This window comes from Camelus bactrianus, chromosome 10, assembly GCF_048773025.1.
Source record: "Camelus bactrianus isolate YW-2024 breed Bactrian camel chromosome 10, ASM4877302v1, whole genome shotgun sequence".
In the NCBI taxonomy this organism is placed as follows: Eukaryota; Metazoa; Chordata; class Mammalia; order Artiodactyla; family Camelidae; genus Camelus; species Camelus bactrianus.
Window position 1 is genome coordinate 70,006,572 of NC_133548.1, and position 24,005 is coordinate 70,030,576.

Below are 24,005 nucleotides of genomic sequence, written 5' to 3' on the forward strand. Positions count from 1 at the left end.
TTAATGATAATTGTATGCTGGTTTTCCATTCTGTAATATATCTTCTCAGATTCTCTTTGTTGTTAGCTGTTTGCAACAGAAAACTCTTTACATGCAAGGAAAGCAGTGGTTGGTTTCGGTGTTAATTTATATGTTGTCACACTTTAAAAGGACTTTGGGATGTAAATGCTCACCTAATTGTCTTTTGCACATGATATTAGACTACTTGGTGATATTGCCAGTAGTACCAACTTGTTTGTATACAGTGAAAATAGTTTAGAAAATATATGTTTTCTATGAAGACCCTTGAACATAAGATTGATAGCTTCAAGAAATCTCAAAACTCCTTATGCTTCCTGTCCTGAAAATGACTCGTAGTCTACAGCAATGATTTTTATTAAGCTTTTTTTTTTAAGCTCCACGAATTCAAAACCTCAATGAATAATTGGTCCTAAATAAGCATTCCTTTTAATGTCTATTGTTTTGAAATTGTGTAAGTGAGAAAATAAATCTTTGGTATATCTGTTGATATTTTTTATTTCTTCCTGGCTCAGTCTTGGGAGATTGTGCCCTTCTAAGAATTTGTCCATTTCTTCTAGGTTGTCCATTTTATTTGCATATGGTTGCTCATAGTAGCCTCTTAAGATCCTTTGTATTTTTGTGATGTTGGTTATAACTTCTTTTTCATTCCTGATTGTATTCATTTTGGCCCTCCCCTTGTTTTTCTTGATGTATCTGGCCAATATTTATCAATTTTGTTTATTTTTTCAAAGAACTAGCATCACTTTTATTGATCTTCTCTATTCTTTTTTTTTTTTTTTTTTTTTTTTTTTTTAGTCTCTATTGCCTTTATTTCTGTTTTGATTTTTTACGATTTCTTTCCTTCTACTAACTTAGGGGCTTGTTGGTTCTTCCTTCTCTAGTTGCTTTAGGTGTAAGATTAGGTTATTTATTTGAGATTTTTCTTGTTTCCTGAGGTAAATTTGTATCGCTGTAGGCGTCCCTCTTAGAACTGCTTTTGCTGTGTCCTAAAGAAGTTTTGGATTGTCATGTTTTTGTTTTGATTTTTCTCTAGGTATTTTTTTGATTTCTTCTTTGATTTCTTTGATTTGTTTTCTAGTAGAATATTATTTAGCATCCATTTTTTTTTGCAGTTTTCTTCTTGTAGTTGACTTGTAATCTCATAGTGTTATGCTCAGAAAAGATGCTTGATATGATTTTAATATTTTTTTAATTTGCCAAGTCTTGCTTTGTGGCCCAGCATGTGATCTGTCCTGGAGAATGCTCCATGTGCACTTGAAAAGAATGTGTATTCTGCTACTTTTGGATGGAATGCTCTATAAATATCATTTAAGTCCAGCTGGCCTACTGTGTCATTTATGGCCTGTGTTTCCTTATTAATTTTTCTGTCTGGATGACCTGTCCATTGATGTAACTGGGTTGTTAAAATCTTCCACTATTATTGTGTTACTGTCAATTTCTCCCTTTATGTCCGTTAACAATTACTTTATGTATTGCAGTGCTCCTATGTTGGGTGCATATGTATTTATAATTGTTATATCTTCTTGGATTGATCCCTTGATCATTATGTAGTGTCCTTCTTTGTCTCTTGTAACAGTCTTTATTTTGTCTGATACAGCTTTTTGTCTTGTTTTCCTTCATTTGGAACATATTCCTCTTTCTCCACGTTTTGCCTGATTCTCTGCATTTATTTCTGTGTGTTAGGTAGGTTGGTTACGTTTTCCCATCTTGGAGACGTAGATGTAGATGTTCTGTGGGGCCCAAAACAGATACCCCTCTGGTCACTAGAGCTATGTGCTCTAGGGGCACCCGCTGTGTGGGCTGCCTGGGCCCTTCTGCTGTGTTGTGGCCAATTACTGTGGGTGCACTGGTATGCGAGGTTGACCCCTGGCCTGGTTGGCTGCCAGGCCCTACCTCCGGCAGTGGCAGTGTCGGTCTGCTGGTGAGCAGGACCTGGTCCTCGCACAGGTGACTGTGCTGCACAGCGGGTCCTGGTACTGATGGCAGCTGCTGGTGACACGTAATCTTCCGGCACTAATAGGCAGGAGGGAGGACTCCAAAATGGAGCTTGCCAGCACCTGTGCCTCAGGGTAGAATGAGCACGCCAGCATGGCTGCTGCCAGCGTCTGTGTCCCCAGGGCATGTCCCATGTGCCTCTTGCCTGTCCAGGAGGCTCTCCAAGGTCAGCAGTGTGTCCAACAGCCTCCTTTCTAATCGCTGTCTGTCTGCTGGGACTTGGCGTGTGGGAGATTCTGTGCGTGCCCTTTCAGAACACAGTCTTGTTTCCTACAGCCCTCCGGCTCCTCCACATGCAAGCCCTGCTTGAAAGCCAGGTGTTTGGGTGCTCATCTTCCCCAGGCCAGGCCCCCAGGCTGAGAAGCCCGATGTGGGGCCGCACCCCTCCCTCCTCTGGCAAAACCTCTGCAGTGGTGATTATTTTCCCACTTCCAGGTCACCTGCGTGTTGAAGCGGGTCTCGGCTAAACTGCATCTCCACCCCTCCTACCTGTCCTGTGGTTCCTTCTTTACACCTTTAGTTGTGGGAAATCTCTTCTGCTGGTCTTCAGGTCGTTCTCATAAACAGTTACTCTTTAAGTAGTTGAAATTTTGATGTGCCTCTGGGAGGAGCTGAGCTCAGCATCTTCCTCATCTCCCATCTTGGCCCTGGGGCTGTAACTAAGTTTTTTTAAGCAATGAGGAATATATAACATGCTTTCAGGTTTTATAAACACCTAGGTTTGCTGTGAAGGTTTAGTTTCTTTTGTGTATCTCATTCATTTGAAGAAGGTTTTTTGGTTTGTTCCATCTCTTATTTTGTTAGCTCAAGGTTTGTTTTGGGGTTTTTATTTTGACATTTTTGGCAAATATTTTGCCAGATATTTTTTACAATCCAGGTAATATCCTATAAGATGGGGCTCAAAGTACTGTGAATTTTTTGTTTTCACTTTTTATATTACCTGCAATTACCTGATAAATCCTGAGAGGACAAACTAGTCTTTTAACACACCAGAAGCAGGATTATAAAGAATGCCTAGTAAGTAACAGGTCACTTATAGAACTGGAAATCTTTCAGAAATGGGTTTTTTTTCATCCCCATGGAGGCAAGGTGTGTTCAGTATACTAAAGGTTAAAATAAGAAAAAAATATTAACTTTATCTGGAAAAATTAGGATATTAATTTTAAAGAAATAAACTAAAGCAGAGAGCTTACTATATCACTTACAGTGTTTTCCACTGGAATGAAAATGTATGTTCATGTTATGCATATGTTTTTCTACAATGTCATTTAGCAATATCAAGTTCTGTTCATAAATTAGTATGTGGAGAAATTTTCTACTCTAATTAGTACTGTTTCTAAAAAGACAGCTTATAGGTAAATGTCATCTCATCTCCCTATGGCTCCAGACCCACGGGTGGGTAATCTGGGGCATTCTTATTGTACAAGATGGTTAGCATCTTCATGGGGAATTTAGAATGATAAATGTTAAATTACCATAAAAACAAGGTCTCATTTCCAAACATGGCTTCTGTGCCTTAATAGGGGAAATGTAAATGATTGAGAAGTCTTATCAGTTCTGCCAGGGAACTGGATCCACAGTGGGAGAAGTCAAAGCAAAGACAGATTTCTTATTGTTTAGGTAGTTTTCAGCATATCTCTAGATCTGATGGAGTTGTGAATGGCCAAGAACATCAAATTTTCTTTATGAGCATATGTTGAAGCCCCTCTTAAAACCAACACTTACTTCTTTCATCCAAAGTTGTTTAGTTCAGATAAACTGCCTAAAACATGGAAATGGAGAAATGAAAATTTAGCTTCTTAGACAATTTATTATGAAAAACCTTCAGAAAAGCAACACATTGAAACCCTTCAGAAAAACTGCAACGTTTTCCATAGGGAAAAATACAGCTGTTGATTTATCTTGACCATAGTTTCTTCTTTTTCTTTCTTAATTCCTCTCAATAGCATATAAAGCTCTAGATATGAAGGTAAAATATATTTTAAAAGTGAGCCGTGTTAAAGTGGTAGAAGTAGGGAAGACACCTTTGGCGTGGTGGCATCTGAACAGGGACCTATAGAAGGTGAGAAAGCTGCCCTGCAAAGTGATGCCTGCTAGAAGAGAGTTTTCGGCAGGTGGAACAGCAAGTACTCTGAGACAGAAGGGTTTTTTTGAGAAAGGGAAGTCGGTGTGACTCTGGATGGAAAGTAAACAAGGAAAAGGTGGTCCGAGAAGTAAAAGGTTAGAATGGTATGGCTGAGGGGAGAGGTTGGAGTTGGGGTGGGGGCAGACAGTGAAGGCCTTGTATGTTACTGCAGGGACTTTCTCCTTTTAAAATCAACATTATCAGTTGGTATGAAGGACATAGGAACATTTTGCTATAAACTGTATGATAGGATTACTAGTCAAATGCATTAAGATATTAATGCAAACACACTAGGTTTTTTTTAACTTTTTTAATTGAGTTATAGTCATTTTACAATCTTCTGTCAAATTATATATATTATATGTTATATTATATATATAATATATACATTATAGAGAGAGCACAATTTTTCAGTTATACCTGAACATACAGTATATTCATTGCCACATTTTTTTTCGCTGTGAGCTACCACAAGATCTTGTATATATTTCCCTCTGCTACACAGTATAATCTTGTTTATCTATTCTGCATATGCCGGTCAGTATCTACAAATTTTGAACTCCCAGTCTGTCCCTTCCCACCCTCTCCCCCTTCGCAACCACAAGTTTGTATTCTTTGTCTATGAGTCTGTTTCTGTTTTGTATTTATGTTCTTTTTTTTTTAGATTCCATGTATGAGCGATCTCATATGGTATTTTTCTTTCTCTTTCTGGCTTTCTTCACTTAGCTTGACATTCTCCAGGAACATCCATGTTGCTGCATATGGCATTATGTTGTCAGTTTTTATGGCTGAATGGTATTCCATTGTATAAATATACCATATCTTGTTTATCCAGTCATCTGTTGAAGGACATTTAGGCTGTTTCCATGTCATGGCTATTGTAAATAGTGCTGCTGTGAACATTGGGGTGCAGGTATCATTTTGAAGTAGGGTTCCTTCTGGATATATGCCCAGGAGCGGGATTCCTTGGTCATATGGTAAGTCTGTTCATAGTCTTTTGAGGAATCTCCATACTGTTTTCCACAGTGGCTGCACTAAACTGCATTCCCACCAGCAGTGTAGGAGGATTCCCCTTTCTCCACAGCCTCTCCAGCATTTGTCATTTGTGGACTTTTGAATGATGGCCATTCTGACTGGTGTGAGGTGATACCTCATCATAGTTTTAATTTGCCTTTCTCTGGTAATTAGTGATATTGAGCATTTTTTCATGTGCCTATTGATCATTTGTATTTCTTCCTTGGAGAATTGCTTGTTTAGGTGGTCTGCCCATTTTTGGATTGGGTTGTTTGTGTTTTTCTTAAGTCATATGAGCTGCTTATATATTCTGGAAATCAAGCCTTTGTTGGTTTCATCATTTGCAGAAATTTTTTCCCATTCTGTAGTTGTCATTTTGTTTTACTTACGGCTTCCTTTGCTGTGCAGAAACTTGTAAGTTTAATTAGGTACCATTTGTTTATTCTTGCTTTTATTTCTATTGCTTGGGTAGACTACCCTAGGAGAACAATTTTGAGATGTATGTGAGATAATGTTTTGCCTATATTTTCTTCTAGGAGGTTTATTGTATCCTGTCTTATGTTTAAGTCTTTGATCCATCCTGAGTTTATTTTTGTGTATGGTGTAAGGGAGTGTTCTAACTTCACTGAATTACATGCTGCTGTCCAGTTTTCCCAACACCATTTGCTGAAAAGACTGTCTTTATTCCATTGTATATTCTTGCCTCCTTTGTCGAAGATGAGTTGACCAAAAGTTTGTGGGTTCATTTCTGGACTCTCCGTTCTGTTCCATTGGTCTTTATGTCTGTTTTTGTACCAATACCATGCTGTCTTGATGACTGTAGCTCTATAGTATTGTCTGAAGTCTGGGAGAGTTATTCCTCCAGCCTTTCTTTTTCTTCAGTAATGCTTTGGCCATTCTAGGTCTTTTGTGGTTCCATATAAATTTTATTATGATTTGTTCTAGTTCTGTGAAATATGTCCTGGGTAATTTGATAGGGATTGCATTAAATCTGTAGATTGCCTTGGGCAGTGTGACCATTTTAACAATATTGATTCTTCCAATCCAGGAGCATGGGGTATCTTTCCATTTTTTAAAGTCTTCTTTCATTTCCTTCATCAATGGTTTATAGTTTTCTGTGTATAATTCTTTCACCTCCTTGGTTAGATTTATTCCTAGGTATTTTATTACTTTGGGTGCTATTTTAAAGGGGATTGTTTCTTTACTTTCTTTTTCTGTTGATTCATTGTTAGTGTAAAGAAATGAAACTGATTTTTGAATGTTAATCTTGTAACCTGCTACCTTGCTGAATTCTTCGATCAGCTCTAGTAGTTTTTGTGTGGCCCTTTTAGGGTTTTCTATATACAGTATCATGTCATCTGCATGTAGTGACACTTTACCTCTTCTTTTCCAATTTGGATCCCTTTTATTTCTCTCTCTTGCCTGATTGCTGTGGCTAGGACTTCCAAGACTATGTTGAATAGGAGCAGTGATAGTGGGCATCCTTGTCTTGTCCCAGATTTTAGTGGGAAGCTTTTGAGTTTTTCACCGCTGAGTACTATGGTGGCTGTAGGTTTGTCATATATAGCTTTTATTATGGTGAGATATGTTCCCTCTATACCCGCTTTGGTGAGAGTTTTTATCATAAATGGGTGTTGAATTTTATCGAAAGCTTTTTCTGCATCTATTGAGATGATCATGTTTTTGTCCTTTCTCTTGTTGTTGTGATGTATTACATTGATTTGCATATGTTGAACCACCCTTGTGTCCCTGGGATGAACCCCACTTGATCATGATGTATAATCTTTTTTATGTGCTGTTGTATTCTATTTGCTAATATTTTGGTAAGGATTTTTGCATCTATGTTCATCAGTGATATTGGTCTGTAATTCTCTTTTTTGGTAGTGTCTTTGCCTGGTTTGGGTATCAGGTGGCTTCATAAATAAGTTTGGGAGTATTCCCTCCATTTCAGTCTTCTGAAAGAGTTTGAAAAGTACTGGTATGAGTTCTTCCTTGTATGTTTGGTAGAATTCCCTGGTGAAGCCGTCCAGTCCTGGACTTTTATTTGTAAGGAGGTTTTTTATTGCTAGTTTAATTTCATTTCTAGTGATCAGTTTGTTCAAGTGGTCAGTTTCTTCTTGATTCAGTCTTGGTGGACTGTATGTTTCCAGAAACTTGTCCGTCTCCTCTAGGTTATCCATTTTGGTTTCATATAGTTTTTCTTAGTATTTTTGTATTATATTCTGTATTTCTATGTTATTTGTTGTAATTTCTCCATTTTCCTTTCATATTTTGCTTATTTGTGCTATTTTTTCTTTATGAGTTTGGCCAGAAGTTTGTCGAGTTTATTTACTCTTTCAAAAAAACAGCTTTTGGTTTGATATATTTTTTTCTATTTTTTTTTAATCTCTATTTTATTTATTTCTTCCCTGATCTTTATTATTTCCTTCCTTCTGCTGACTTTTGGGTTTTTTTATTCTTCTTTTCTAATTCTTCTAGTTGGTGGGTTAGATTGTTTATTTGAGGTTGTTCTTTTTTGAGGAAGGCCTGTATCGCTATAAACTTCCCTCTTAGCACTGCCTTTGCTGTGTCCCATAGATTTTGTGTGGTTGGCGAACACACTAGTTTTGGAAATTTTAATTTATCCTATTCTAGACCTGGCTGAAGATATAAATGCTTAGGTGGATAGGAGAGTGTTACAGTACATAAAACATAGCCTTTCTACACAATAATAAATTAAATAAACAATTTTTCCTAGACTTCATAAATCATGCAAAATGAATTACTGAGTAAATGAGAATTCTGAAACTTTTTAATAGCCATTACTGTGGTACCATCTCTGTGTACCAGCTGAAATAACAGACTGATTCAGAAATCATCAATAAGCCATCTGTTTCTTAAGGCACATTAGCAGCTGCAGGAAGTGTTACAGAGAAACAAATCACTTAAGTCTGCCTTGTTTATCACCTGGCTCCAACACTAACTGTGTGACTTTGGGCAAGATCTTTAAGCTTACCATGCCTCCATTTTCTGATTATAAAACGGAGATATTAATACCAGCTTTCAGGATTGTAGTAACCATGATATTAGAAGGCATACAGTAAGGTTTGCACAAGAATTTGTTTCTGTTATTCCTTCCAAATGGCAATTTTTAATTATACTCATCAAATATACTTTATTATGATATATATTTCTCCTAGTGGAGTAAAAATTGATTTCTAAAATGGCAAGTGAGTAGAAAGACTATTTAAAAACACCTTTTAATAGAAAATTATTTTTTTCCTGGACATTATCCTCCACTATAATACTTGATTCAGTAAGGTGACAAATTCACTGTTGAGTCTGCAACCCTAGTTCTGTTTATATTGTCAAGACTTGGTAACCCCAGGGACTCTGAAATAGACCCAGATGCGCAGTATCTCCTGAGCAAACTTTGAGGGATGGGTCATCACTAAACGTGGTAGTACAAACTTAAACACCATAAATATGGAGTTAAATTTTCATAATTTAGACTTTTTATTTGGACTAGGTATCTGCCAACAAAAGGTTGGGCAAAAAAGCTTTTTTATGATGGATGGATATTATGTCAGAAAGTATAACAGATTTCACAATGTACAGTGGGAATCTTTTTTTCCCTAGGCACCATTTCAAAGCATCTGGAAATTGTATAACTTCCTCATTGATAATGACTTCTGCATAATTATTCTTTAATAGATTTCTTTGTGTTTCAAGTTTACAAAGTTTTTAAATGTGTTTGTATACCCCTCCCCCAGAACTGGGTAGAGAGAGCTGAAAAACAGGCTCTTCTTTCCGATACACTTGACCTATCAGAACTCTTCCATCCGGACACATTTCTCAATGCTCTTCGCCAGGAAACGGCAAGGTAAATAAAAATAAATACTTCACTTATTTGTCTGAGAGAGTAATTATACTTTGATTTATTTACTTTTGATTGTCAGGAAATAAATCTGTTGTTGACTCTAGATAGTTGTATTATTTCTTACTACTTGACTTTTTAATAATACAGTTACCGGATAGTTTAAAAAGCATTGCTTTCCATTGTGATGTGTTTTTATTAGAATTGAAAAGGGTAAACTTTAATTTTTTTTAGTTTTGGTCATTTATCAAGACCTGTTTTTTCTAATATGGTAGGTGGAAGTCAAATGGAGCTATTTATTTGTTTTAGTTGAAGTACAGTCAGTTACAATGTTTCAATTTCTGGCGTGTAGGACAATGTCCCAGTCATGCATATACATACATGTATTCGTTTTCATATTATTTTTCCTTAAAGGATATTACAAGATATTGAATATAGTTCTTTGTGCCCTACAGAAGAAATTTGTTTTTTAATCTATTTTTATATATAGTGACTAACATTTGCAAACCTCAAACTCCCAAATTTATCCCTTCCTACCCGCTTTCCCCAGTAACCATAAGATTGTTTACTATGTCTGTGAGTCTGTTTCTGTTTTGTAGATAAGTTCATTAGTGTCCCTTTTTTAGATTCCACATGAGTGATACCATATGGTATTTTTCTTTCTCTTTCTGGCTTACTTCACTTAGAATGACAATCTCCAGTTCCATCCATATTGCTGCAAATGACATTTTTTTTCTTTTTATGGCTGAGTAGTGTTCCATTGTATAAATATACAACAACTTCTATATCAAGTCAAATGGAGCAATTTAAATTTAAGTGATTTAAATAGGAGTAATGAGATCAAGTTGATAGAGTAATAAGAGGATGTGGAGTTCACCTCCCCCCATGAACGCATCAAAAACACATGTACATGTGGACCAATTCTTACTGAAAACTAACTGGAAAATGGCAGAAGGATTCCTATACAAGTGAAGCTATAAGAAAGACACACATGTAATTGAGGAGGAACTGAAAAGAAAAGTGATTGATTCAGGACCTTGCCCCTGTGAGGGGATTCAGAGGAAAAGGGCAATTACTGGGAAGGATTCTCACCTTGGGGAGTAAGCACGTCAAGTCACAGGCTGTGCATCCCAGTGCTGGAATCCTTTGCAGAGGAGACAAGCCCCCTTTACTAGTTGGAGCACTGTTGGGATAGGTAGGATGAATAATAAAGACTGAGCTTCACTTAAAAGGAGCTCATACCCACTGGCTAGCACCTGGGGAAAGGGGGGAAGAGGTCTCTTCTTGGGGCTGCTGGGTTTCCCACAACCACATCATCATGTGCTCCAGCCCAAGCTAAGCAGGCACTCTGGCCCAACTCAGTCCATGCCACAGCATGGCAGTGGATCTGGAGGGGCCACAGCCAGGGAAAAGACTAGACTCTGGGCTATGTCTGAGTGGAAGCACAGATGCCTGCACAGGCAGCACACTGGATTACTGTATGCACATGGGCCTCACTTGCTTCAGCACTCCCCTCGTGGGACAAAGTTCCTGGTATGGGGAGAGGAAAAAACACATGCTTAAAGGGAGCAGAGCAGCTTCAGCCTGATGCACAAAGCTTCTGCTCCAGTAACATGGGCTCAGACCTCACCCCTGACAGCACAGTAATGGCCACTGAGCAGAGATGAAGTTCTGCCTCATATGCTGTGCCAGCTCTAGCTCCTCCATCTTCAACCCCACCCCTGCCAAGGTTACAGCTGCCAGCATACTCAAAGGAAAGACATGATGGCATCCACATCAAATCCAGATCTCCTGCCAAAGGCATTGGGCACACCTAGTCTTCATAGAGACGGTCCCACATAAGAACACCCCTTCAAGACTGCAATAAGTACTGGTTTCACCTAACGTCATACAGGCAGAGAAAATTAGGTAAAATGAGAAGGCAGAGGACCTACTCTCAACTGAAACTGAGAGAAAACCTGTGAGAAAATAAATAATGAAACAGAAGTAAACAATTTACTAGGTAAAGAATTAAAAACAATGGTAATGAAAGTTTTAACTGAATGAGGGAAAAGAATCAGTCATTTTAACGAGGAACTAGAAAATATAAAGACCCAGTCAAAAATAAATAATTTAATAACTGAAATAAAAAACACATTAGAAGCAGACTAAGTGAGCCAGAAGAACACATAAATGATTTGGAAAATAGAATAATGGAAATCATCCAATCAGAACACCAGCAAGAAAAGCAAATTAAAAAAAAAAATGAAAACATCTAAGAGATCAAAAAGACCTCTCAGATAATATTAAATATCCCAACATTCACATTAAAAGTGTTCCAGAAGGAGAAGAGAGAAGCAGAATGAAAATGTATTTGATGAAATTATGGCTGACAACTTCCCAAACCTAAATAAGGAAACAGATATCCAGGTGCTGGAAGCACAGAGGGTTTCAAACAAGATGAACCCAAACAGACCCACATGAAGATATGTCATGATTAAAACGACAAAAGTTAAAGAGAGAATACTAAAGGCAGCAAGAGAAAAATAAAGAATCATGTACAAGAGAATCCCCATAAGACTGTATCAACTGATTTCTCTGCAGAAACTTTGCAGGCAAAAGTGAGTGATATGATACACTCAAAGCCCTGAAAGAGAAAAACCTGCAACCTAGGATGCTGTACCCAACAAGATTATCAGTTAGAAGGGGAGAGAAAATTTCTCAGATAAGCAAAAACTAAAAGAATGTATCAATTCTAAACCTACCCTAAAAGAACTATTAAGATATTCTCTAAATGGAAAATAAGTAAGAATCTATAGGAAAGGGACAGTCCCAACAGGAAAAGTAAATATATAGTAAGAGTTGAAAGTCAATTAAATATGTCAGTATATAGATTGAAAGGTAAAAAAGTGAGAAAGCAGCTTTAACTGCAATGAACAGCTAAGGGATAAGCATGCAAATATAAAATATGACATCAAAACACAAAATGTAGAGAAGGGGAGTAAAACATGTAGATCTTTTAGAGTTGGTTTAAACTTAAATAACTATCAATTTTAATCAATTGAATATAATTATGGGTCAACACACATGAACCCCATGTTAACCACAAATCAAAAATCTACAAGAGACACACAAAAACCAGAAAGAAAGGAGCAGAAGCAGAGTACTAAAGAAAATCATCAGACCACCAGGGGAGAAGCAGAAAGAAGTAAACAAGGAATAACTACAATAACAACTAGAAAACAAGTAATAACATGGCAGTAAGTACTTACCTAGCAATAATTTATTTAAATGTCAATGGACTAAATGCTCCAATAAAAAGAAATAGGATGGCTGATTGGATAAAAAAATAAACAAGCCCATCACTATGCTACCTACAGGTGACTTACTTTAGGGCTAAAGACACCCAGACTGAAAGTGAGGGGGTAGAAAAAGATACTTCATGCAAACAGAAAACATGAAAGCTGGGGTAGCAATACTCATATCAGACAAAATGGACTTTTCTAAAAAAGGCTATACTGGAAGACAAAGACAGGCATTATATATGATAGAGGGATAGTATAAGAAGGGGATATTACACTCCTTAACATATATGCACCTAATACAGGAGCACCTAAATATATAAAGCAAATACTAACAGACATTAAGGAATAAATTGACAATAAGACAATATTACTAGGAGACTTCAGCACCCCGCTGACATCAATGGACAGATCATCCAGACAGAAAATGAGTGAGAAAACAGAGGTCTTAAATGACAAAATAGACCAGTTGGAATTAACTGATATCTACAGGACATTATATCCAAAAACAGCAGAATGAACCTTTTTTTCAAGTGCACACAGAACATTCTCCTAGATAGATCACATGCTAGGCCACAAAACAAATGTCAGCATATTTAAGAGGATAGCGATTATATCAAGCATTTTTTCTCACCACAAGAATATGAAACTAGAAATCAACTAAAGAAATAAAAATGGGAAAAGAGCAAACACATAGAAACTAAAACACATAGAGACTAAACAACATGCTACTAAAAAAAACCAGTGAGGAAATCAGAAAATACCTTGAGATAAAAGCAAATGTAAACACAACATTCCAAAATCTATGGGATGCAGAAAACATCCCTAAGAGGGAGTTTATAAAGGATAAAGGCCTTCCTCAAGAAACAAGAAAAAAATGTCAAATAAACAACCTTACGTACCACCTGAAAGAATTAGAAAAAGAAGAACAAAGCCTAAAGTCTGCAGAAGAAAGGAAATGATAAAGATCAGAGTAGAAGTAAATAAAATAGAGATTAAAGAAAACAATAGCAAAGATCAAGGGCTGGTTTTTTGAAATGATAAACAAAATTGATAAACCTTTAGCCAGAAAGAAGAAAAGAGAGAGGACCCAAATAAACAACAATGTAAGATATGAAAGAGGAGAAAGGACAGCCACTGTCATGTAGGTAAATAAGTCATAAGAGATTTCTACCAACAGTCGTATGTCAACAAGTGGACAACCTAGAAGAAATGGACAAATTTCTAGAAATATACAGCCTGCCAAGACTGAATCAGGAAGACATAGATGATTTGAACAGACCATTTGCTAGTAGTGAAATTGAATTTGTAAGGTCCAGGACTGGGCAGTTTCACAGGGGAATTCTACCACACGTATAAAGAAGAACTAACACCTGTTCTTCTAAAACTGTTCCCTAAAATTGAAGAGGATGGAACACTCCCAAATTCATTCTATGAAGCCACCATTTCACTGATGACAAATCAAAGATGGTACAAAACAGAAAATCACAGACCAGTATCTTTGATGAGCGTAGATGGAAAATTCCTCAACAAAATATTAGCAAACAGAATCCAACAATATATAAAAATGATCATATACCATGATCAAGTTGGATTTATTAAAGGGTCACAAGGATGATTCAACATTTGCAAATCAATTAATGTGATACACCATATTACCAAAAGGAAAGACGCAAATCACATGATCATCTCAATAGATGCAGGAAAAGCATTTGGCAAAATTCAACATCCATTCATGATAAAAACTCTCATAAAAGTGGATATAGAGGGAATATATCTCAACATAATAAAGGTCATTTATGACAAACTCACAGCCAGTCTCATTCTCAATGGTGAAAAGTTGAAAGCCTTCACTCTAAATTCAGCCACAAGACAAGCCCACTCTTGCCACTTCTATTTAACATATTATTATAAGTCCTAGCCACAGCAGTCAGACAAGAAGAAGATATAAAAGGCATCCAAATTAGAAGGGAAAAGGTAAAGTTTTCACTATTTGCAGATGACATGATAATTTGCATAGAAAACCCACCAAAAACTATTAGAACTAATAAATGAGTTCAGCAGAGTTGCAGGATTCAATATTAACATACAGAAATCTGTTCTGTTTCTATGCACTAATAATGAACTATCAGAAAAGGTTGAAAAAAAATCCTGTTTAAAGTCAAATCAAAAAGAGGAATAAAGTTAACCGAGGAAGTGAAGGACCTGTACTCTGAAAACTTCACAACATGGGTGAAGGAATCTGAAGATGATGCCAAAAAATGGAAAGCTATCCAGTGCTCTTTGACTGGAAGAATTAATATTGTTAAAATGGCCATACTACCAAAAGCAATCTACAGATTTAATGCAATCCCCATCAAAGTACTCATGACATTTTTCATGAGACTAGAACAAATGATCCTAGAATTGATACAGAACCAGAAAAGACTCCAAATTACCAGAGCAATCTTGAGAAAAAAGAACAAAGCTAGAGGTATCACCCTTTCAGACCTTACACTATTATACAAGGCTACAGCATGGTTCTGGCACAAAAAAACAGACAAATAGATCAATGGAACAGAATAGAGTCCAAAAATACCCCCCTGCACCCATGGTCAATTAATCTACAACAAAGAAGGGAAGAATATACAATGGAGAAAAGACAGTCTCTTTAGCAGTGGTGCTGGGAGAACTGGACTATATGTAAAAAATGAGATTAGATCATTACCTCACACCATATACATAACAAACTCAAAATGGATTAAAGACTTAAGACTCGAAGCCTTAAAGCTCCTAGAAGAGAACACAGGCATACCACTCTGACATAAATTGGAGCAATATTTTTGGATTCTAAGACAAAAGAAATAGAAGCAAAAATAAACAGTGGGACCTAATTAAACTTGAAACCTTTTATACACCAAAGGAAATCATCAACAAAACAAAAAGACATCCTATGAAATGGGAGAAAATATTTGCATATATGACATGACCAACAAGGGGTTATATCCACAATATATAATTAGCTCATAGAAGTCAAGATTTAAAAAAAGAAAAACCCAATCAAAAAATGGACACAATATATAAATAGCTCATAGAAATCAAAAAGAAAAGAAAGAAAAAGCCAATCAAAAAATGGGCAGAATGAATAGACATTTTTTGAAAGAAGACAGTACAGATGGCCAACAGGCACATGAAAAGATGCTCAGCACTGCTAATTAGAGAAGTGCAAATCAGAACCACAATGAGGTAGCAAATCATACCTGTCAGAATGGCCATCATCCAAAAGTCTACAGACAACAAATGCTGGAGAGGTGGTGGAGAAAAGGAGACCTTTGTATTCTGTTGTTGGGAATGTAAATTGACCCAGCCACTGTGGAAAACATGATGGAGGTTCCTCAGAAAACTAAAAATAGAACCATATGATTCAGCAGTTCCACTCCTGAGTATATATCTGGAAACAAAAACAAAAACAAAAACAAATTCAAAAAAATACATGCACCACAATGTTCAGGATTTGCAGATACTAACTACTATATATAAAATAGATAAACAATAAGGTCCTACTGTATAGCATAGGGAACTACATACAGTACTTTGTAATTGCCTATAATGAAAAAGAATATGAAAAGTAATATATATATGTATAATGGAATCACTATGCTGTACACCGGAAACTAACACAGCATTGTAAATCGACTATATCTCAATTAAAAAATAAAAATTTAAAATTGAGAATCACTATACTATATACCTGAAACTAATACAGTATTATAAGTCAGCTATACTTCAATTAAAAAGAAATTAATTAATTTAAAATAAAAATGAAAAAATAAATCAATTAAACTGTCAAACCAGGCTGGATCCCATGACAACAACAATGTCATGCTTGGAGCAGCAACCCTGGGAAGTGCTCGTTGAGCAAATCAAGACCTTAAAAAACAATGATGGTTCACACATCCTGAAGCTATAGCGATGAAGACTTTAAAACATTCTTCAGATGGGATTTATATAAAAGCATATTTCCCACTTAGATCTTCTCCCACATTCAAATTCTGCTCACTCCACCCAAATCCAAGTGATCAGAAAATTAGCATTCTTAGGTCCTACTAAAAGTCCAGATTGAAAAACTCTGGCCTATATCATAAGGAAAAGACTGCTAACCTGCCATTAAAATTCTTACACACCCCCCAAAAAGTTAAATAAAATGAAAAATGTAATTTTTCATTACAGTAGCCTCATTTGCAATGCTCAATACCCACGTGTGGGTGGTGGCTACCGTCCTGGACTGCATGGAAACGTGTTTATCTCTGCAAGGAATTCTGTTGGATAGTGCTGACTGGGCTTCTTGGTGGGGAGCAGTATTTGATGGTTAAGATCAAACTTTAAAAGAAATCTGGATTATCATATCATATATACTTTTTAACAGGTTAGAGTATAACAAAAGAGACACTTTCAAAAATACACGAAGAAAATTTAGTTGTTTAGTGATCTGGGAGGGTTTTAATTGGTAGTACCTCGGGATTATATTATAAATGTCAGTATTTCAGTTTAGATAACAAATGTTTATTGAAGACCCATCATGTGCCTTCATTTGTGGGTAATAGTCAAAATGGAGGATATAAAAATAAAAAGAAAGGACTTATCAAGGTACTTACACAATCTTGAAGAGGAAACTAGCAAGTTAACTTTAAAAACTGAAGTCTAAGGTACTGTGCATAGTTTAAGAGACCTGATTACCTGTGCAATGTAAATGTTTCCATTTTAAATAAATATGAATGTATAGAGCTTCTATAGCTCTTCAGTTTTTAATTCCTGAGAATTACTGCTTTGTGACATTTGATGCTTGACTTTTACAGGGCAATGGTCTGTTCTGTGGACAGCCTTAAATTTGTGGCCTCATGGAAAGGGCGACTACAAGAAGCAAAGCTGCAAATTAAGGTACTAGACTTATTTTAGTTGTTTATCTGAGTCAGAAATCACAGAATTACCTATGGTGGTAAAGAGATTTTGCTCCAGTCTCAAAGTCACCTATGTTTGTAGTGTAAGATCAGCTGAGGTAGATTGCATTCCCTATGTGAAAAATCAAAGTAAGTTAAGATTTAACATGAAACAACCTGTACAAAATGCAGCCTGTTCTAATGCAAAAATAAGAATCTTAGAAATACAACATATTTGAAAATAGAACTTTGATTAAAAAAAAAAAGGATACAAGTCTTGAAATTCTGTTAGGTCACCTGTTCTAAAGTTTAATTCAATAAATATTTATTATACTATAAAATATGTGTATAAAATTGAGACCAAATCTTGTCCTCAGGAGTTTACAATTCGTGAATACATTAGTTCACTGTTAAAATCAAGCCAACTATGTTAAAAAAAAAAATAGTAAGCCATCTTTTACAGTATAAATTTTCCTAGTTAGCTTTCCTCTTGAAAATCCATTACTCTTGCCATAATAGATAAGCATCCAAATGTTAATAACAAAACTAATGAAAGGCTGTAATGAAGTCCTCCCCGCAACAACTCCAACCTTCTTCCCCAGCAGTAGCGTTCTCTACCGTTCTTCTTTTCCATTCCCACACGTAGAATTGGCCTCTTAACTTTTTTCCACCGCTAATACATATAACACCTTGCAGGTCATAGTATGATTATCTCTGTACACCTATGTTGGTCTGTCTTATGAGACTGTTACATCATTGCAGACAAAGACTGTCTTACCCATCTTCACATCCTCAGTATCTAGTCCAGTGCATTACGTATAATTCAATTTTTAAAATAAATTAAAGACTATAGTTCTTTAACTTAGTTAGCCTTAGGCAACTAACTTTCCAGAAGTTCTGTTTATATAATTCTAGTTCCCAGTGACAACAATTTTCTTTTCACATCACTACTACTTTTTAACATACTGTATAATTTATTTATTATGTTTGTTGTCTTCCTTCCTCCACTGGAATGTAAGTCCCTTGAGAGCAGTCCCCCCCCCCCCCCCGGTTTTATTGTATGTCAGGTACCTCAAACAATACCTGGTGCATGATAAGCACTCACTTAAACCCTTGTTGAATCGTTGGGCTAAGGACCTGCAGTAAGAGAGTCACTGTAGTAGGCGTTACTAACGTCAGCTGTAATAGTTGTATTGTGTGCCAAAAATCTGATTATTAACAATAAGCTAGTTCTTCCTCTTTTGGCTCTATAGTTGTTGCAAAATTCTCCCTTGAAGCTAAAGAAATTAGAAAGGTTCTCTTTCATCCTTTGCATTGTATTTTAACCTTAGCCTGTAGCCAGTAAGAACGACCTTCGCTGTTATTGGTGCACATGAGCGGTTACCTCGTTGTTAAGGAGAGGGAAGGAGCACATGACATAATCCAGGAACCACGCTCGTTACCTGGTTGTGTGGTCGCTGGCAGCTGTGAACCACACACATTTTACGTAGTGTCGTTATTTAGGTATACTAATATAAAAAACAAGGGAAATGAGTTTTATTCTGTGTCAGCGTGTGTTAGTATTTCCAGAACTATTTTGCCCTTGTTCTTACAAAATGGGAATAAAATTATCTGCAACCAGAAAATCGCAAGCATTTTGTAGATGGGGAGGGAAAAAAGGCTGGCAGTAAAACAAGATTCTAATCTTTCTCCAGCTCAGAGCCATGTGACTTTTTAAAGCAATTAAAAGAGCCTTTGTCGTCCCGTTTATCAATGGATTGAAATAATAACTTCTTTGACATATTTATTACAAGAGTCTCTAAAAACCTGTATATGTTTGTGTATGTGTAAGTGTGCGGGTGTGTTTTATTATTTCTCTTGATTTGGGTTAGGTTTTATTGGGCAATATATCTTTTTAAATCAGAAACAAAAGTGTACTTTAATATAAAGTTCTCTATTTTATCCAGTAAAGCAAAATTCTTTCATTTGGCATTTGACATTCATAAAAGGTATTTTATTGTTAAACATTAAAATATTCATTGGTAATTATATTTAGGAACGTTTTAAGTTTGATAAAGTTACGCCTTACAACTTTTAAGTGAAAAAAGCCATCGCTATATATGGGATTTAAAGTAATTCAATAGAATTTTTCCTCTTTGGCCCCTCATTCATGTGAGCTATTGAAGCACATTTCCTAATTTCTTACCTGTAATTTCCAAAAATATGTATCAGGTAAAAAGTTTTTGTAAGCCCCTCACTGTTTGCACTTGGCAAAATCAGTAAGTTAAATAATTCATTTAGGTTCCTTTTAATCAAATTTTCCAACAAAAGGATTATTTCAATAGAATTTTGGATTTGAATTATATTTGAATTTTACTGTAACTGTAGAATTTAATTGGTTTTGAATGTTTCCAGTCTCTACCACTCTGGCCTGAATTAAACCAGTGAAATGTTCAAGCGAGGCTTTAGTTCCCAAACCAGTCGATATTTCAGACCCTCTAGACCTACTTAAGAGAGGATGTATATTGATTTGTAGATCCTGAACGTGGCCCTCTAAAATTCCCTCACTCCTGTTACTGATTTATTATTCGTTAAACAGCAGCTGTGAAGCTTAGTCTGGGGAAAGGCGTAGATGAAGCTCCTGTTGGGCTTGAGTGCTAGGTCTTGCCCGAGGCTGTGAGAGTGTTGCCCTGGCAGATCTGGGCAGCTCCCAGCTCCCCCCTTGACCACTGATGCCACCGAACATGAAAGGCAGAAACACGTCTCCCACTTTGGCAAATCGGGCTTGTTGAGCGCGCTGTGGCCTTGTTAATAAGGCACAGCTCCCTGGGACGCTGGAGAGTCGTGACCCGGTGGAGTCGTGTGGACACTCATGCTGCCAGTGACTGTGGCTGCCCCCTGCCAGGCTAGAATCTGCCCACATACCAAGTGATTGTTCTACTGTTTGTATTTCAGATCCCTTCCTGATAGAGCTTACCAGGAGATAGAAGTGAAAACAGGGAAGAAATGAGACCTTTAGACATTTGAGGTTTCGTGAGGATGGGCTCAGCAGAACTGGGAATTCTGTGCTTCAGGCACATCTTCCGCAAACGCATGCGAGCTGCCCGTTGTAGCTTAGCAGCCCCGCAGGGGAGACTCCACCACGTCTTCTTAAGCCACTTGTCTGTTGACTATGTACCTGCGTTATTTCAAAGTCGTGGCTATTATAAATAGTGCTGCTGTGAACATTGGGGTGTACATATCTTTTCAAATTAGAGTTTTTTGTCTTTTCCTGATAGATGCTCAGGAGTGGGATTGCTGGGTCATATAGTAGCTCTACTTTTAGTTTTTTAAGGAACCTCCATACTGTTCTCCATAGTGTCTGCACCAATTTACAGTCCCACCAACAGTGTAGGAGGGCTCCCTTTTCTTTGCACTCCAGCGTTTATTTTTTGTAGACATTTTGATGATGGCCATTCTGGCAGTTATGAGGTAATACCTCATTGTAGTTTTGATTTGCATTTCTCTAATAATTAACAATGTTGAGCATCTTTTCATGTGCCTGTTGGCAATCTGTACATCTTCTTTGGAGAAATGTCTATTAAGGTCTTCTACCCATTTTTTGTTGTTTGGGTTCTTTGTTTGTTTGTTTTGATACTCAGTTATATGAGCTGTTTGTCTGTTTTGGATATTAACCCTCTGTCAGTTGCATTGTTTGCAATTATTTTCTCCCGCTTCATTGATCATCTTTTTATTTTATTGATGATTTCCTTTGCTGTGCAAAAGCCTTTAAGTGGTTAGGTCCCATTTGTTTACTTTTGCTTTTATTTCTTTTGCCTTGGGAGACTAATCAAAAAAATATTGCTATGATTTACTTCAGAGAATGTTTTGCCTATGTTCTCTTCTAGGAGTTTTATGTTATCATGTCTTATATTTGGATCTTTAATACATTTTGATTTTATTTTTGTACATGGTGGGAGGGAGTGCTCTAATTTCACTGATTTACATGTAGCTGTCCAGCTTTCCCAACACCACTGGTTGAAGAGGCTGTCTTTTCTGTTGTAAAATATGAACATTTTAAACTCACCAATCAAAAGATAGAGGTTATCAGATTGGGGAAAAAAATATCCAGTTATACACTGCTTATAGAGGTATGTCTTAGTCATGGCTACGCAGATCGCTGGAGAATAAAGAAATGGAAAACATGAAAGAAGAACTGAATAGTTATAAAATCATTTATGTTTAGTATAGAATCAATAACTTTAATGATATCAAACTCTCCAACACCAATTTTTAAAATTAAATGAAATTTCAATCAGGGTTCTATTTTTTTTTTTTATAATTTTTTGTACAAGTTTATGATTTCAGTTAACATTTGCTCAAACCACCTCTCAACTTAGTGGCTTAAAGCAATAGCGTTTTATTTTTTTCTCACAATGCTGTGGTTTGGGCAGTTCTCTGCTGATTGTACCCAGACTCACTGTGCATCGGCATTCAGCTAGGTCAGCTAGACTGGAAGGTTTGTGCTGGCCTCACTCATATACCTAGTAGTGGGTGCTAGCTATGGTCTGGGGACCTCAGGTCTCCAGATGACCTCTCCTGCTCCATTGGACTCGACGAGCTTTCTTCCACGGTGGTCTCAGTGCAGCGTTCCAAGAGGACAAGCCTCCTGAAACCCCAGAAGTTGTGTATAGTCCTTCTTCCACGCTCTGGTGGTCAAGGCCAGCCCACACTCACGGGGTGGGAAAGAAGCAGCAGCATTTACATTGCAACAGGGTGTACATACCACAGTAGGGGGAGTTTTTGGCCATATTTTGCAAGCTATCCCACAACGTGGAAAAGCTGTAGGCACAAGAGTAGCCAAAACGAATTAGAAAATAAAGAATACAGTGTTAAGTTTTGCTTTATCAAATGATAAGTTTTATTACAAAGCTCTGGTAACTGAGACACTATGGTACTGGTGTAGAGAAAAACAGAGTGACTAATGGAACAGAATAGAAAGTCCAGAAACATTCTCATGTCCTTTTGGAAACCTGACCTGTAACAAAAGCAGCAGTCATTACAAATCAGAAAAGGAATGAGAATTGTTTGGTAAATGATTCTGAGACAATTGGTGACTCATATGGAAAATGATAAAATTTGAGCCATCCTTGTATCATAAACAACAATTAATTCTGAATGATTTAAGAAGCCAAATTATAGAAATAAAACTTCTTTTTGAAAAAGAAGACTTTAAAAAAGAAACAAGAATACTGGAAAATATTCAGGGTTTCCTTAGACACAAAAATAAAAGCTTTAAAGGAAAAAGCTGATAAATTTGCTACCTTAGAATAAAAAGACACCATAGAAAGTGAAAATACAGACCGTAGACTGGTTAAAGATATCTACATCTTATATAAATGGCAAAGGATTTGTGCTTAAAACACACAAAGGATTTTTACAAATAAACTTTTAAAAAAAGCAATCCCATTGTGGGGAAAAGGGGAAGTAGGCAAAGGAATTTGATAGGTGACTTAAGTGAAGTGGAAACCTGAATGGCTAATAAACATAAAATACTCCTCACCAGTAATCAGGGAAATGAAATTAAACCCCAAGTTTGATACCACATTAACAAAATTTACAAATCTCAACAGGTGAAGTAATGGCAAGGTTATAGCATAATGTAAATTCTTACACAATGACAAGTATGCGTATAGATTGACAAGTAGGCATATAGTTCACTTTGGGGAACAATTTGCCAATATTAAGGAAAACTGAGAACGAGCATACGCTTCAAGCTAGCAACATCCTCTCTGTACCTAGAGAAGTTCACGCGGATGTGTACCATAAGGCTTATTGCAGTGGTATAGTAGTAAATAATTAGAAGTGATTTAAGTGTTCATCAGCAGAATGGACAAATAATTTGTTCTACATTAATCACAAAATATTGTGCAGCTGTTAAAAAAGAAAGAACAAATGGCTGCACCTAGACCAGTGATGAAGGAAAAGAAGAGGTTACACACTTTACATACAGCTTGGAAATTTGAAAAACAGTACCGTTCATTGTTTATGGATACATGTATATTTCTTTTTTAATTGAAGTATAGTCAGTTTACAATGTGTCCATTTCTGGTGTACAGCATCGTGTTTCAGTCCTACATACACATGCGTATATTCGTTTTCATGTTCTTTTTCATTATAGGTTACAACGAGCTAATGAATATAGTTCCCTGTGCTCTACAGAAGAAACTTGTGTTTTATCTGTTTTATATATAGTAGTTAATATTTGCAAATCTCTAACTCCCAATTTATTCCTTCCCACCCTCATCCCCCCACCCCGCACTGTAACCACCAGTTTGTTTTCTATGACTGTGAGTCTGTTTCTGTTTTGTAAATAAGTTCACTTGTATCTTCTTTTTTCTTTTTTGGATACGCATGTATTTAACAGTCATGTAAAACTATATTCAGGACTGGGTTGGGTAAGTGCAGAAAAGAAACAGGAAAGGCAAGGTGTATACAGAGGACCTCAGCGGTATCTCTCATTGTTTTTTGCTTAGAAATGCAGAACAAACGTGGCTGTATGTTCAAGTCTAGTAAAACTGATTGGAGGGAAAGTATAGGTTTAAAAATATTTTTAGGATTTTCTGTATGCTTAAAATATCTTTTAATTTTTAAAAGAAAGTTCCTAGCAAATAAAGCCATATTAAGTTATCAAAATAAAGCTCTGGGTTTAAAGTGAAATTCACTATTAAATTCAAGTGAAAAATCAGAAGTGTTCAGGAAATTCAGCATTGTATATGCAATAAGTTCATGGCTTTAACCATGTTTTTAGTGAACAAAGTCACTACTGTTAACTTTTG

The 24,005-nt window shown here is 36.5% G+C and overlaps 1 protein-coding gene across 5 annotated transcripts in view; it reads left to right on the forward strand.

Moving 5' to 3' along the window:
* The window catches only part of DYNC2H1 (dynein cytoplasmic 2 heavy chain 1), a 264,075-nt gene that overhangs the window by 226,995 nt on the left and 13,075 nt on the right, over nt 1–24,005 (forward strand). For all 5 annotated transcript variants that reach the window (XM_045515383.2, XM_045515381.2, XM_045515382.2 and 2 more), the window contains 2 exons: nt 8,908–9,017; nt 17,128–17,209. In XM_045515383.2, the coding sequence (XP_045371339.2) occupies nt 8,908–9,017; nt 17,128–17,209 (192 nt within the window). The remainder of the gene's footprint in view (nt 1–8,907; nt 9,018–17,127; nt 17,210–24,005) is intronic.